This window comes from Astyanax mexicanus, chromosome 1 (genome assembly GCF_023375975.1).
Source record: "Astyanax mexicanus isolate ESR-SI-001 chromosome 1, AstMex3_surface, whole genome shotgun sequence".
Lineage (NCBI taxonomy): Eukaryota > Metazoa > Chordata > Actinopteri > Characiformes > Acestrorhamphidae > Astyanax > Astyanax mexicanus.
Genome location: NC_064408.1, coordinates 70,094,858 through 70,109,427, shown reverse-complemented (window position 1 = coordinate 70,109,427; position 14,570 = coordinate 70,094,858). Strand labels below are relative to the sequence as shown.

The following is a 14,570-nucleotide window of genomic DNA, read 5'->3' as shown; positions in this document are numbered from 1 at the left end:
CATTTACTTCTGTTGGCACTGTCAACATAAAATGAAAATTAAATTATTTTATAGTGACTTAACCCATAAATACGGTGTCCCTGAAAGGACATGGTGTATTTTTTAGGTAAACAAGTGGTCAGCACCAGATAATAAATGGTGAGCACCAGATATTATGTGTTGAGGACCAGATACTAGTTAGGGAACATCAGGATATATATAGTGAGTACCAGATACTGAGCCCCAATCCTATTTATTATCCTAATTATTATTCTACATTCATTAATTGCTCTAAAATGAGCTTTTATTAAAACTAATTTTTCGTTCCACCTTAAATGCTGCAGTCTCTATCATCTGTTACAGCATTTAAGGTTGAATTGGAAAGTTAGCTAGCTTTTTATTAACGAGGGAAATACTAAAAATTTGTGGGTTTCTTTGGTCGCTTGGGCTGCTTTCTAGACAATGATTCTCAGCTCTCTGTTTTAAATTCTCTCTCTGAAAAATCTGTGTTTAAAGGGCCACCTAGGAGTGCAGAGGAGTAGGGGTAAGTGGTAGGCCCAAGGGGTGAAATGGGATTGGGCCAAAATATACTGTTTTGTATTGTCAATATAACATTTAACATTTAACTCTTTTGGCATTGTCCACATAGAATGACAGATAAAAAATATATTTTTTAAAATTTTAGTATTAAATAATTTTGTCAAACCGCTTTTTATTCATAAAATTGATTGAAAGTATTATTTATTTTTTGGAAACGTATTATTTAGTCTGCTGTAAAGCCCCCTTTCAAAACAAATCCACCTCAGCGATATTATAATTTCTGTTTCACATACAATATTTTACATATATTTTATATGAATTTAATATTGTGTACTATGTTTGATATCAATGAAAAACAAAAGATAACACTGTTGTTCCAGGCCTCATCCAAACATCAAACATAGTACACAATATTAAATGCATATAAAATATATGTAAAATACTGTTGAAGGCCCTACTCAAGCATAGTGTGTGGTGTTTTTCCTGCTTTTAATTAGGACACACAAACTAAAAGTAAAACAGCCCACAGCTTAAATTCAAAGGCACAAAACCAGACAATATAAACAGTAGCATATAAACAAGCAACTAATCAATATCAATAAATATTGAGCAGAGAATTAGGTGGTACTCAGCTCTGTGCATTCATAGCAGGTCCAATTCGTATGTTATTCCCATCCTGTGGAAACTTAGGCCATCCCCAATAGACCATGAAAACTCGAGTCTTTTATGCACCAAGTTGTCTAACAATAACATGTTGCAACCATCTATTGTTGAAGCTACCAGATGCTAACAGATACAGCAGCCGAAGTTGGCAAGGTTGAGGCAGTTCAGCCGTATTGTTAACAGCCAGCTTTGACAGGGTTGTGTGGGTGGCTTTTCCACCATGTTAACAGTTGGACTTTGTCTGGTTAGAACTAATAATGCACTCCAGATAAACAGCTATGGTTGTTAGCATTGCCCCAGGTAAGTATTGCTAGCAATATCAACTGATAACACTTATGCAGTATTTTGTCCATCTTAACCCCATGAAAACACGTTCATAGACGTTAATGGATTTAATGAGATGCAGATAGAAGTGCTAACAAACTGTATAATACTACTGTTTTTGTTATTGTTGTGAGGGGCAGCCATCTTGAATTTTTAACTTCCCCTCTGTCAGCTAGTATGGATCACACAAATAGGAGGAGGGAAGTGTAGATCAAAAAAATATTGGCTTCATATGATGGTGCTCTTGTGTGACATCTACTGGCAGAAAAAAGTGCCCATTTCATAAAAAAGAGATAAATGTGTCTAGCAACTGTATTGTATGATAAATACTAGTATTTAAGTATTTTTGTTAAAACACTGAGAGAATTACATTATCCCAGTTCTACCACTAACCAAATTGAGCAATTAATGTATAAACTATTTTATCATCTAAAAATGTAAAATTTGTATACACTATTCCACCACCTAGATCCCTTTGATTCTCTTTATTGCACTTTTGGACGTTTTTCTACACTAACGCTATATAAAATGAGATAGTTAAGTAATGACTCGAGTCTGGTGTCTTTCAGCAAGAAAACACTGTACTATTCCACTATGAGTGTAATTCAATAAGTGTGAGTTACACTATTCTATTTATAAAAACAGCGGTCTGAGCCCCCTGTTGCAGTATTAATCCAGTAATACATTATTAAATTGGTGTGTCTGGGTCCGTCATTCCACTATTAATCTAATAAATGTACCCATGTTCCACTATTATTACAATCTCTCTAGGTCCAATCCAACAGTAGTGAACAAAAGGCCAGAGTCCAGCACAGTCTGGTGTTTTTCCACTACAACATACTGTAACTAAAGTCCATGTTAAAGAAATGTACATCTCTGTTTAAGCAATTTTTAGCAGTCTTTTTACTGCTAAAGACTGGAATAATCCTATTATTGTAAAATGAAGCAAAAAATGGCAGTTTGGTATTTTCTGTAAAGACATAAGAAATGTTGCGAGAAACCTGTACTGTTCTGCCATGTTCTAGTCCATTGAGTTCTACTATTCCATTAATAATCTAGTCACTGTTACTCACCCTGTTCCAAGCATTAATCTCATGTTGCATTATTAATTAAGTGTCTCTGGGTCCCTCTTACACTATTACTCCAGTTAGATCAAAGTTACACTATTGCATCCCTAATTCATGGTATTTACATTACAGTATTCTTGTACTAACACAAAGGTTTGCTCTCCCTCCTAATTAAAGCTAAGGTGGGATCTTAATCAGAGCTAGTGTGAAATGCAGTCATCTGCTGCCTAAACCTGTTAATATTCCTGTTAAAAAACCCACTCCAGGACTTGACAATTTTAAAGGTATCTGCTTTATTAACATTATTTATAAATGAATGTTCAAAATTATAAGATTCATGTAAAACATGGAAGAATGTAAGATTTTTAAACCCCAAACAAATAATCCACACAGCACATATAAAGTGTACATGACAGAACACAAAAATCATTCTTAAAATAAAGCATGATAACAAATGCTGCATTATGAGCATTGTTGACACAGAGAGCATGGTCAGTTAATTAATATAAGGTAGGAAATGCAAAAATGCCCGTAAATGCTTGCGGTATTACAAAAACAAAATCTACATTCACACTGACGCTGCATCTCTTTTTACAATTTGAATCTGTTCCTCTGAACCGGACGTTTCACTGAAAGAGAGGGGAAGAAAGTACATGCACTAAATTTATTAATTTGAATAAAAGAGGAATGATTTAATAAAATAAACGAAATAAAACCAATTAGTTAAAAGCATCACTGCATTCTCCAGTACATTAAAGTGTCCCTTACATGCTTTTCTGTCTTCTTCCCTCGAGCTCAGCAACCAGTGTTGCGTTCGATCATCATTTTCATCTGAGAATGACATTTGCACATTAGCTCACAAACAAATAAACATACAGACAGACTGTAATAGAATAGTGCTCTGCAAATGTGTTCTCTAGAATTCTTTACAAAAAAAGGGTTCTTTAGCTTGTAATATTGGTGGCACCTTCATTAGTGGTATACATAGGACCATGTTTAATATTGCAACCCACATTTAACAAGCTTTACCATTTTTTTGAGTTGAGTTTTTTATGGTTGTAGTGGTGGGCAATGAGACAACATTGTATCACAGTCACTGTGATAAACAATATTCTATTATGAGTAAATTGGTATCGTATATGGTCAGAAACAAAAACTTAAATGTTAATCTTTCATCTCATGTTCATCTTTCAATGTCAAACCCAAATGTTTTCAGTCTACAGCAGAAACAATGGAAATTACCTCCCTGTGCCAATACTTTTGGATTATGGTTAATTGAAATGTTGTAATATAAATATTTAAATTTTAACAATGAGTATCAATCAAAAAATGCTAAATTAAAAATTCCTGCCAGAGTAACAGGGTGCGGCCCTACTAGTTTTGTAATCATCCTCTAATCTTTAAATAAGATGTATTATGGAGACTTAACCTTTTTTGATTGTGATTATGTTTTTACAGGTCCTGGCCTTAAGAGAAGGTGGCCTGTTTTTGCGAGTTTCCAGATACTCATGCGCATGGTCTGTTCCAGAGCCGGAGGTGTCCATCTCCACCTGTCTGTGTCGCCGGGATCTGGATGCCTGAGATGGAATTACACCAAAATTTAAAAAAAAATTTTTTTTGAAAACATTTAAAAGCAATATGAGTAATTGAAAACTCATTTCAGACTAGTGGTTAGGCTACCACTATGGCATCTAATTAATAATAACAGTACACACATTTGTCCATGGTAGTTCTGTCTAATCAGGGCTGTGTGTGAGAAGCATGACATTGTGAGGAGTTTTACTTTAAGAATGAAGAATTTCCTAAAGAGGCAAAAATGTAACTGGCACCACAAACCTTTGTTGTACGGCTGTATGACTTTGACTTTATAGAAGCAAGTAGATCTGCTCTCATGGAACACTGGAAAAAACAGAAAAATAAAATACATTTAAATGTTATTCTTGGTACTGCCAAGTCTTCTGAAGCTACTTTCAATATGGACATTATTAAGTAGCCTAAATTCATACTGTAATGGGTTTTCTGAAATGTTTAGTACTGTACATCAACTGAGCTTACCTCAAATTCTGTATCTTGAGTGCCTTCCTCTTCTTTCACAGTGGTGCCTTTGTTCTTCTTGTTTTTTGCTGCCTGTAATACATTCACAGAAGACTTATATAGTCCACATATAGTCCACAAAGCTTCACAAAACATTTTTACGAACACAAACTAACTTTTAGAATTCACAAAGTGAGACAAACGGCAAAAGTCTAATGCCGGTCCCACAATTCTTCATGGTTTAAAAAAAAAAAAAAAAACACCGCACAATTATATTTTTTCCATGATAATTGTTGGTCATTTACAGATTATGCACTTAAACAAGAGATCCCTATTGATGGTGCTATACATTTTGTTACAGTAATACACAATAATCTTTTTGGGCATTTAGAGCTAATGTTAGAATAAATGCAAATAGTAATTAATAAAGCCAACCCTGCTGGCACACAACCAACCTTCAATGTTAAAATGTGGTTGAAATATGACTAAAGTAATGTCTGTTGTTGTTTCAACGTTGAATCAACATGTTTAATGGTTGTGCTAAGGTTGAACTTTTATCGTTAAATCAATAATGCCGTCAACCTTCTGCCTTTTTGAATCAGCATTTTACATTTTATCACAATATAATTTCTAAAAACGAAATGAAAGTGTTTTACTTCTATTTGCAGTAAGTGCTTTTTAATTTAACATCATGTTCATGTTCTAATAGTTTTACTGTTTTAGTGTTTTTGAGATCAGATGTTGAATCTGATTGGTAGTGGTGGGTAACTTTCCTTATACTCAGAATTACTACAGTGATGTAAGCTTATTGTTAACCATAGGATTTTCTAATTTTAGTGAGGTATGGTTTATTAAAGGTTGAACATATGATGTTGAAACAATGTTCCTATATCAACGTTAATTCACTCTACAAAAACAACGTTGATTCAACCATAACATATACGTTGATTCAACGTTGAAATGCCAGCTGGGAAAGACAATATTTTTGTGTTAATTATTTCCAAACAAAGAACTTTGATCTTGCACCACAGTTTTGCTGACTTTTTTTATTTTTATCATCAGCTTTGGATAAGCTTGTTCAAGTTGGCTTCAAAATCAGCCCGATGATCTTGTAGTGTGTGCCAGGGACTAAGTAAGACATGCTATGTATTTTTAAGCACTGAATAAAACAGAACTTTAGACAAAGTCTAAAGTCACCACTAGGTGTCCACACTTACTTTTCTTTTTTCTTGCCAATGCTGAAACTCAAGGATGCATTCCTGAAGCTTGCTGGTCAGATTGACTGTGGTCACACTTATTGATGAGGTCACAGGCAAACCCTGCTTAAGCTTTTCATAATGATTCTGAACATTTGCGATTTCCTGCAGGAGAAAACAGCATTTCAACTTTGCATCTAAATATGAAAACAGTATGGCCCTAGTTAGCATTAAAGCAGCTTTATGAGAGAGAATTAGTATTTCTTGGTCTTTAGCTCTCTTTACAGTCAGAAATTGGAGTTTTTGCTTTGTGCCATCAGTTAAGCACACGCTCTGCACATGCATTTTCATAGAGCTGAAAGAAAAAAGACCCACCACGGAATGTGAAAGAAGCATGTAAACTGAGGAAAAAGAGCAAATATTACAAGATTTTGCACAAATGTGACTCAAGTTACCCTGCATTACACAGTTAACAGTGAAGTTAACAGTGTCATCCTGTTAACTTCACTATGTTAATTTGGTGAAGCTTTCTTGCACATGGTAGCAATGATGAAGGCACTAAACCCCATATTACAGATCAGTGGACCATCACAACTATTCTGACGCTACTGTTGTAATAAACAATGCTACACAATATTGCTTTAATGAGGAATGCAAGCAGTAAAGGTTTTGTTTACAGGAAATGAGCACATCTAAAACCTTTATCGTGCAGGTTGTTGACAGACACTGAGCACTTCCTGCAACCTTCTTTAAGATTCTTATCTGTGCATGCTCTTCCCACACAGGCAACAACAATATTACATATTTCTAGTCTAGTCTATTTAAAAAAGAGAGAGCATCATGTGAATATGTTGTTACTAATTTTAGAGAGTTTTACAAACTTGGAAGAAGCAAATTCATAGTTTATATTCTGGAGTTAATATGTTAATATGTTATTTGTTGCAGGATGTTGCACTGTCTAGTCTTCTAGTTGTTGTAGTTTTTTGTCATATTATTGTATACCAGTTCCAGGATTCCAAAAGGACTATTCAATTTTAATATAGAGCCTATGACAACACTAAAGAAATATAAAGAAGGTAAACCAATTGAAATGTATTGAACAATTAAAGGTACAGAAAAATAAAACACTCACATCAAGTGTATCTGCATTGAGAAGCTCCGCCACCCTGGCTGAACGATCTTGGAACTCTTCGTTGACATCTTTGTTTAAAAAGCGTCGCTTTGCATCAAACGTGAGCTGCCAACAAGAGAAACGGAGTAGTGTTGGTCATATGACTCTTTGTGAGACATGATTTTTCTATATAGTCTATAATACAATGCAAGAGTAATCACTTTCAGGCCAAAAACAAATGACAAATGGTTTAGAAGAACATACACCACCCTGCACTAATGCCTAGCAACAGCTGTCTGAGAGTGATTTCCTAATTTCCTAAAAGCATTTTAGCACAAAGAGTATTTCATTATGGTTGGGTGAGCATCACCTGAAACAGACTCTCTACCAGTTAAAGTGATTTTTACAGACATTTTCTATCTATATCTTTATTTTATTTGATATTTTGTTGATTTTATCGTTATCTTAAAACAACTCATGTCAAACCATTAATATACTGAAAAAGTACGGAGTCTTAAAGAGCACATGATTATCTTAGATTTTTATGTCTGAAACAAAAACAGCACCACAAGGCATTCATTGAAGCTTCAATACTACATACAGTGGCTTGCAAAATTATTTATACTCCTTTTCCATATTTTATCACATTACAAGCAAATATATTTCATTGGAATTTAATGTGAAAGACCAACACAAACTGGTATACAATTGTGAAGTGGAAAGAAAATGAAGCATGATTCAAAACATTTTTTACACATAAAAAAAATTAAAAGTGTGGTGTGCAAAAGTATTCTAAGTATTTTCTCTGAGTGCAACCAATTGCATTCAGAAGTTGCCTGATGATTGCTAATGACTGAAAAGAGTCTACCTATTTGAAATATAATCTCGCTTTGAACATCTCACGACCTGGAAATAAAAAGATTATGGCACAACTGTAAACCGACCAAGACAGCAGCCCATGGTGACTCTGGACGAAAACTGCTGATCCCAGACGTTCATCTATTCTGACTGAGCTTGAGCTGTTTTGTATGGAAGCCCATTCCTGCCACCTAAAAAAAAAAATAATCCAGCAAAATGTTTTTTTTATTATTATTAAGTAAACTGCTATCTCAATATTTTGAGATACTAAGTCAATATTTTGAGATACTATCTCAATATTTTGAGATACTAAGTCAATATTTTGAGATACTAAGTCAATATTTTGAGATACTATCTCAATATTTTGAGATACTAAGTCAATATTTTGAGATACTATCTCAATATTTTGAGATACTAAGTCAATATTTTGAGATACTAAGTCAATATTTTGAGATACTAAGTCAATATTTTGAGATACTAAGTCAATATTTTGAGATACTATCTCAATATTTTGAGATACTAAGTCAATATTTTGAGATACTAGTAGGCTGTACAGAGACAGAAGCAGGTGAGACAAAGATGCAAAATGGATACCATCATTGAGGACTACTTCAGACGTGGATTCACAAATCATGAAATATTGGAACTTTTAGAGGAATCACACAATATCAAAATAAGCCTCCGGATCTTGGACGAGGCTGAATTTAGCTTCTTATTCGCCAGTGTCTTATTCAGATTTCCGTTCCACCTTAAATGCTGGCTGAACATTCATGCGGCCGCCTGTAGATGGCGCATTTTAACAGTAAAAAACAGCATGTAAGCAAAGTGCTGTGCAAACGCTCTGAATAAAGGGGAGAACACAATGCGAGGGACAGAGTTTAACTCTGAGTGAAATATAATGTAAATAAAATTAAATATGAATTAAAACGTTATTGCTCTCACTTTTGGCCTAATTCCCAGGTCATTATCTACAGGTGGCCGCATGTATATTCAGCCAGCATTTAAGGTATCTCAAAATATTGACTTAGTATCTCAAAATATTGACTTAGTATCTCAAAATATTGAGATAGTATCTCAAAATATTGACTTAGTATCTCAAAATATTGACTTAGTATCTCAAAATATTGAGATAGTATCTCAAAATATTGACTTAGTATCTCAAAATATTGAGATAGTATCTCAAAATATTGAGATAGCAATTTACTTAATAATAATAAAAGAAAATTGCTGGAGTATTTTTATTTTTTAGGTGGCGGGAATGGGCTTCCATAGTTTTGCAAAGAAGAATGGGCAAAAATTTCAGTCACTAGATGTGCAAAGCTGGTGGAGGCATACCCTAAAAGACTTGCAGCCGTAATTGCAGCAAAAGGGTGGTTCCACAAAGTTTTGAGTCATACTTTTGCACACCGCACTTTTTAGTTTTTTTATTTGTAAAAAATGTTTTGAATCATGCATCATTTTCTTTCCACTTCACAACTGCATACCACTTTGTGTTGGTCTTTCAAGGGGTATGAACACATTTGCAAGCCACTGTAGAACACAGTTTCACTGCTCTAGAGCCCAATACCTTTGGCTTTATAACACGTTAGCCTACAGTTGACTCTGGACATGGTGACCTTAGGCACATGTGAAGCTGCTCCAAAGCATTTTATAGTATTTATAAGGCTTTTCTATTGAGAATATATACGCCATGTGTGGATAACTTAACATTTGTGTTAGCGGCAATGTGTGTAATTTAGAGTATGTTAGGCATTTTGGACAGTGATATTTTTCTGTGACTGCAAAATGACTAATCAATTATTTCTGACTGCCAGTAAATTCTTACATATTGTAAAAAAAAATGAAAGAGTTTAAGTAAAGGTTTGAGAACCTGCTTGGGCATGGCAGTGTAATAAAACACCTTCTCAGACTCAAGCTTCCTGTAGACATACACAACATCCAAGTGCTGACAGCTGAGAGCCTCCGAAACAAAATTCTGAATGTGCACCCAGTCCTTTAAAGCAATCCAAATCTGTAAGAGACATCAATATATAAATGAACATATACCGGTACACATGCACAAAACCATGGCTATAAAATTGATGGAGTTCAGTGAAAATATAAGGAGAAGCACCTTTTCCTTAGGCAAGGGAATCTGTGCATGGTAAAGGCCGTAGAACATGTACAGTGCTCCTGCCCTGATCTGAAAGCTGTACGGGGGCAGGAAGTAACTGTACACCGTGGCAAAGGCAAGGCGAGTGAAAGTTCTTTTCTCCAGGCGTGTGGTCATTCCACTAATGAAAAAGAAAGGAAGAATACTACAAAATATACAAAATGTGCTGCGATTCAAATTATCCTTCTAAACTAAAACACTACTAATCTGTTGTGTACACTGTGTACTCACACATGGCACTAAGTTAGATCTAGGATTGGGCAAATTAATGATCCTAGTGGTTGAACTGCAAAGAAACTTCAAAAAGGATGCTGAGCTCTGAGAAATTGTCATTGACATAGACATTGTCTCCAGCACCAGACAGGAAAAAGCTGTGTATATTTATTTAAGCAGGGTTATGTATTACAGTTTAGATTAGCCTGACCCAATGCCCAAACTGAGCTTGGGCTGGGTCGGGAAGAGATTTCACACCTAAAGCCACCTATATAGAGCCACGAAATGAGAATCACAATATAGCAAAGTCACGCATCACACTGTGATCATAAAAAAAGCTACACAAGTTAGAATGCTATAAATCACACAGTACTGGACCTGCGCTGTGCACACATTTGAGCCCCTCTAATAGTTCACACTATACTTGACCTGTAGCGCTGTGTGTATAGTGTATAAAAAGTCTACACATAGGCTACACACATCATTCTTGTAGTATATTTTACTGATGTTTAGGCCTGTTTTTCATTGTTTACATCACTCTTGTTTTAATAATTTGTAGTTCCATTCCTAATAAACAGTTTTCCTAAATAAAAGGCCTGTTCTTCTTTTGTGTTGCACTGATGATTAACATGAATCTGAACAGATTTCTGTCAACTTGGCATTGCAGCTAAAAGGTCAGTTTTTATGGTTTAGTTACTAAAAAAAATCAGGTTTAAATTATGCAAGGGCTTAAATGACAGTTTATGAGGCGGGCTGGGCTCGGACAGGATGTGCATGGGCATAAAGACATAAGCTCTATCGTACATCATCCAAGGTTTTTTTTTGGCAGGGGGTTGACAGAGATTACAAAAAAACTACCGTACTACTCACACAAGGGCAGCTGTGGATAAAAGCTACTTTTGTTTGTGCTCCATGGTTAGCTTCTCATATACGTTAATTAGAAATACAATGGGAAAAAAACCCTTTCTGACCACGCGTCCATTACAATGTACATCATGATTTTTTTTTATTATTAATGTTTGTGTTGCACATTACACTGATTGCGTACCTGTTGTCTATCAGAACAGACCATAAAATGCCCACTGCACTGGAAAAAAAACAACTCAGATCTTATGGCATGACAAAACTAGAGCCAGCGAGGCAGATTTGAATGAAAACCTTTAATTCAGTGACAAGCACCATTTAACACAGCCATCATGACAAAGGGTGTTCCATATCGTATTGAACGCAATAATATCGCCAACATTTTTAAATACCATGAACAATATTATACCCTGAAATACCACGCCATATCACCCACCCTTAATTATTACATCAGGGTACTACTTTTTCCCCATTATATATCTACTAGAGACTTTAGATTATACAGTGAGTCCAAGAAGTATTTGATCCCTTGCTGATTTTCTTTGTTTGCCCACTAATAAAGACACTATCCTTCTGCACTTTTAATGGTAGATATATTCTAACATGGAGAGACAGAATATCAAGACAAAAATCCAGAATATAATTTTAAAGAATATATTTTAATTAATTTGTATTTCAATGAGGAAAATAAGTATTTGATCCCTCTTGCCAAACACACTCAATACTTAGTGGCAAAGCCTTTGTTTGCAAGCACAGCGGTGAGACGTTTGTTGTAGTTAACCACAAGTTTAGCACACACACCAGGGGGAATTTTGGCCCACTCTTCTTTGCAGATCCTCTCTAAATCATGAAGGTTGGTGGGCTGTCGCTTGACAACTCTGACCTTCAGCTCCCTCCATAGATTTTCGATCGGATTGAGGTCTGGCGACTGGCTGGGCCACTCCATGACCTTAATGTGATTTTTCTTGAGCCAATCCTTTGTTGCCTTTGCTGTATGTTTAGGGTCGTTATCATGTTGGAAGACCCAACCACGGCCCATTTTCAGATCCCTGGCAGAGGGGAGGAGGTTGTCCCTCAGGATTGTGCGGTACATGGCTCCATCCATCTTCCCAGTGATGCGGTGAAGTAGCCCTGTACCCTTGGCAGAGAAACACCCCCAAAACATTATGCTTCCACCTCCATGCTTGACGGTGGGCACAGTGTTCTTGGGGTCATAGGCAGCATTTTTCTTCCTCCACACATGGCGGGTGGAGTTGAGGCCAAAAAGTTCAATTTTGGTCTCGTCTGACCACAAAACCTTCTCCCAATAACTTGGTTCATCTTTCAAATGATCATTGGCATACTTGAGGCGCGCCTCCACATGTGCTCTCTTCAGCAGGGGTACCTTTCGGGCACTGCAGGATGTGAATCCATTGTTGCGCAAAGTGTTGCCAATTGTTGGTTGCTGCAAACTGTGGTCCCAGCTGCCTTCAGGTCATTTGCTAACTCCTGCCGAGTGGTTGCAGGACGATTTCTGACCGTTCTCAGCATCATTGCCACCCCACGAGGCGAAATCTTCTTTGGAGCACCGGGCCGAGGTCTGTTGATTGTCATGTTATACTCTTTAAACTTTCTGATAATTGCACCAATAGTTGTTACTTTCACATCCAACACCTTACTAATCTTTTTGTAGCCCATTCCAGCTTTGTGAAGGTCAACAATTCTGACTCTGAGGTCCTGTGACAGCTCTTTGGTTTTACCCATGTTGGAGACTTGAAATCTGTGTGATCTGTCTGATTCTGTGGACAGGTGTTTTTCACACAAGTGATTAGTGAGAACAGGTGGCTTCAGGTCAGGTAACAAGTTGATTGGGAGTGTCTAACTGGTCTGTAAAAGCCAGAACTGCTAATGAATACTAAGGGATCAAATACTTATTTCACTCCATGAAATACAAATCAATTAATATATATTCCTTAGATTTATTTTCTGGATTTTCTTTTTAATATTCTGTCTCTCCATGTAAGAATACATCTACCATTAAAAGTATAGAATGATCATGTCTTTATTAGTGGGCCAACGAAGAAAATCAGCAAGGGATCAAATACTTCTTGGACTCACTGTATCTGTCCAGTATCATTTATGTTACTTTAACCCTGGATATATGGAGATATTTAGAGTGCATTATTAGTATCATGACATTCTTGTATTTTTTAATATCTCAGTTAGGGGTGTGCCATATCATATTGTATGCAATAATACAATGTTATTTTTATTTTGTTGCAGTAGTGTATTCTTGATTTTTTTTATTCAGTGTTTTGACATATCGTCAAGAGTATCATTATCGTGAAAATACAATTAAATATCGTAAAAAACGTCTTTGTGCCATATCGTCCACCCTTAATCATGACCCTGCTGAAAAATTCAACTTTTACTGGTAGTTGGTTTTAAATGTACAAGGAGATTTGAAGGCCGTTCATCCAGACAAAAACATACTTCATAGTGGTAAGGTAACTTAGCTGGCTAACCCTGAACAGCATATTGTATAATGTATTTGATTTTGGGTGTGTTGGTCAACCAACTTGGCCATGTTGTTTAACCAGCTTGGTCAAACTTGTTTCCAGTTAACTCAGAGAGAAACATAACATGTGCTGTTCATGAGCCAAGGCTAGTCATCACTAGCTTTAGCTGTTTTTTTTTTTTCAGCAGAGGTTCTACGAACAGTGACTGAAAGGAGAGAATGTGAAGACACACTGGTATAGAGCAATAGATAGATAGAGAGACTCTTACTAAAACACACTGGAGAAGTCCATGTCTCTCCATATAGCTGCAAACTCCTCATATCGCACCGAGTCTGTTTGCTGGAAGCGGCCCAGCAGCTCCTCACAGTCGGATTTAAACGGAACCCAGAAATAATCGCAGAATTTCACCGCAGCTACAGAGAAAACACAGAGTAAAAAACAGGGCGGACACAGAGCAACATGAGACAAATGTATCCAGTTTACCTGTTGTCATGATTAATCTGGCAGTGGTGAGAAACCCCAATAACCCTGTGCTGAAGTATCAGTTAGATTTATGTGACTAAATTCAGTAAAGTCAGTTCATGAAGACACGAAGTTTTGCGGACTCGTTGACCAGGAGCTTTAATACCACCTCAATCCATCCATAGAGTCACTAAATCCCAACCAATCAGCTTTCAGTCATTTTTAAACCTAATTAACTTGTTTGGTAACAATATAATTATTTACAGCTTTGTGATATTCTCTTCAAATTCCCAAAAAGGTTGGCCTTGTATAATGATAATTTAATTCTACAGAAGAATACGCAATAAACTATAAATGGTGGACCCGGGCCACCACGAACAACACCGGTAAGTGTACCTAAATATGGGCTGCGTCCCATTTGTGCACTATAATACTAACTAGTGTTTGAGTCTGAGATATGTAGTATAAATAAAAATGTTAAAGTTTAGTATACTCACACATTAACAGTACATAGCGTTGCTGTCTAATCAAATCTCAAAAACAACACATTTGCTAGTTCATCTAAAAAAAATTACAGCACTTCATGCTTCCCTCTACTGACAACAAAAG

At 36.1% G+C, this 14,570-nt stretch overlaps 1 protein-coding gene across 1 annotated transcript; it reads right to left on the bottom strand.

Moving 5' to 3' along the window:
• Positions 1-2,846: 2,846 nt before the first annotated feature.
• snapc1a (small nuclear RNA activating complex, polypeptide 1a) lies at positions 2,847-14,310 on the bottom strand. The gene is made up of 11 exons (XM_049482368.1): positions 13,983-14,310; positions 13,768-13,912; positions 9,886-10,045; positions 9,643-9,783; positions 6,936-7,040; positions 5,825-5,968; positions 4,629-4,700; positions 4,410-4,472; positions 4,003-4,150; positions 3,342-3,404; positions 2,847-3,202 (listed from the first exon to the last, which is right to left on the bottom strand). The coding sequence occupies exons 1-11, from the start codon at positions 13,990-13,992 to the stop codon at positions 3,165-3,167; spliced, it is 1,089 nt and encodes a 362-aa protein (XP_049338325.1). The 5' UTR covers positions 13,993-14,310; the 3' UTR covers positions 2,847-3,164.
• Between the last annotated feature and the right edge of the window lie 260 nt (positions 14,311-14,570).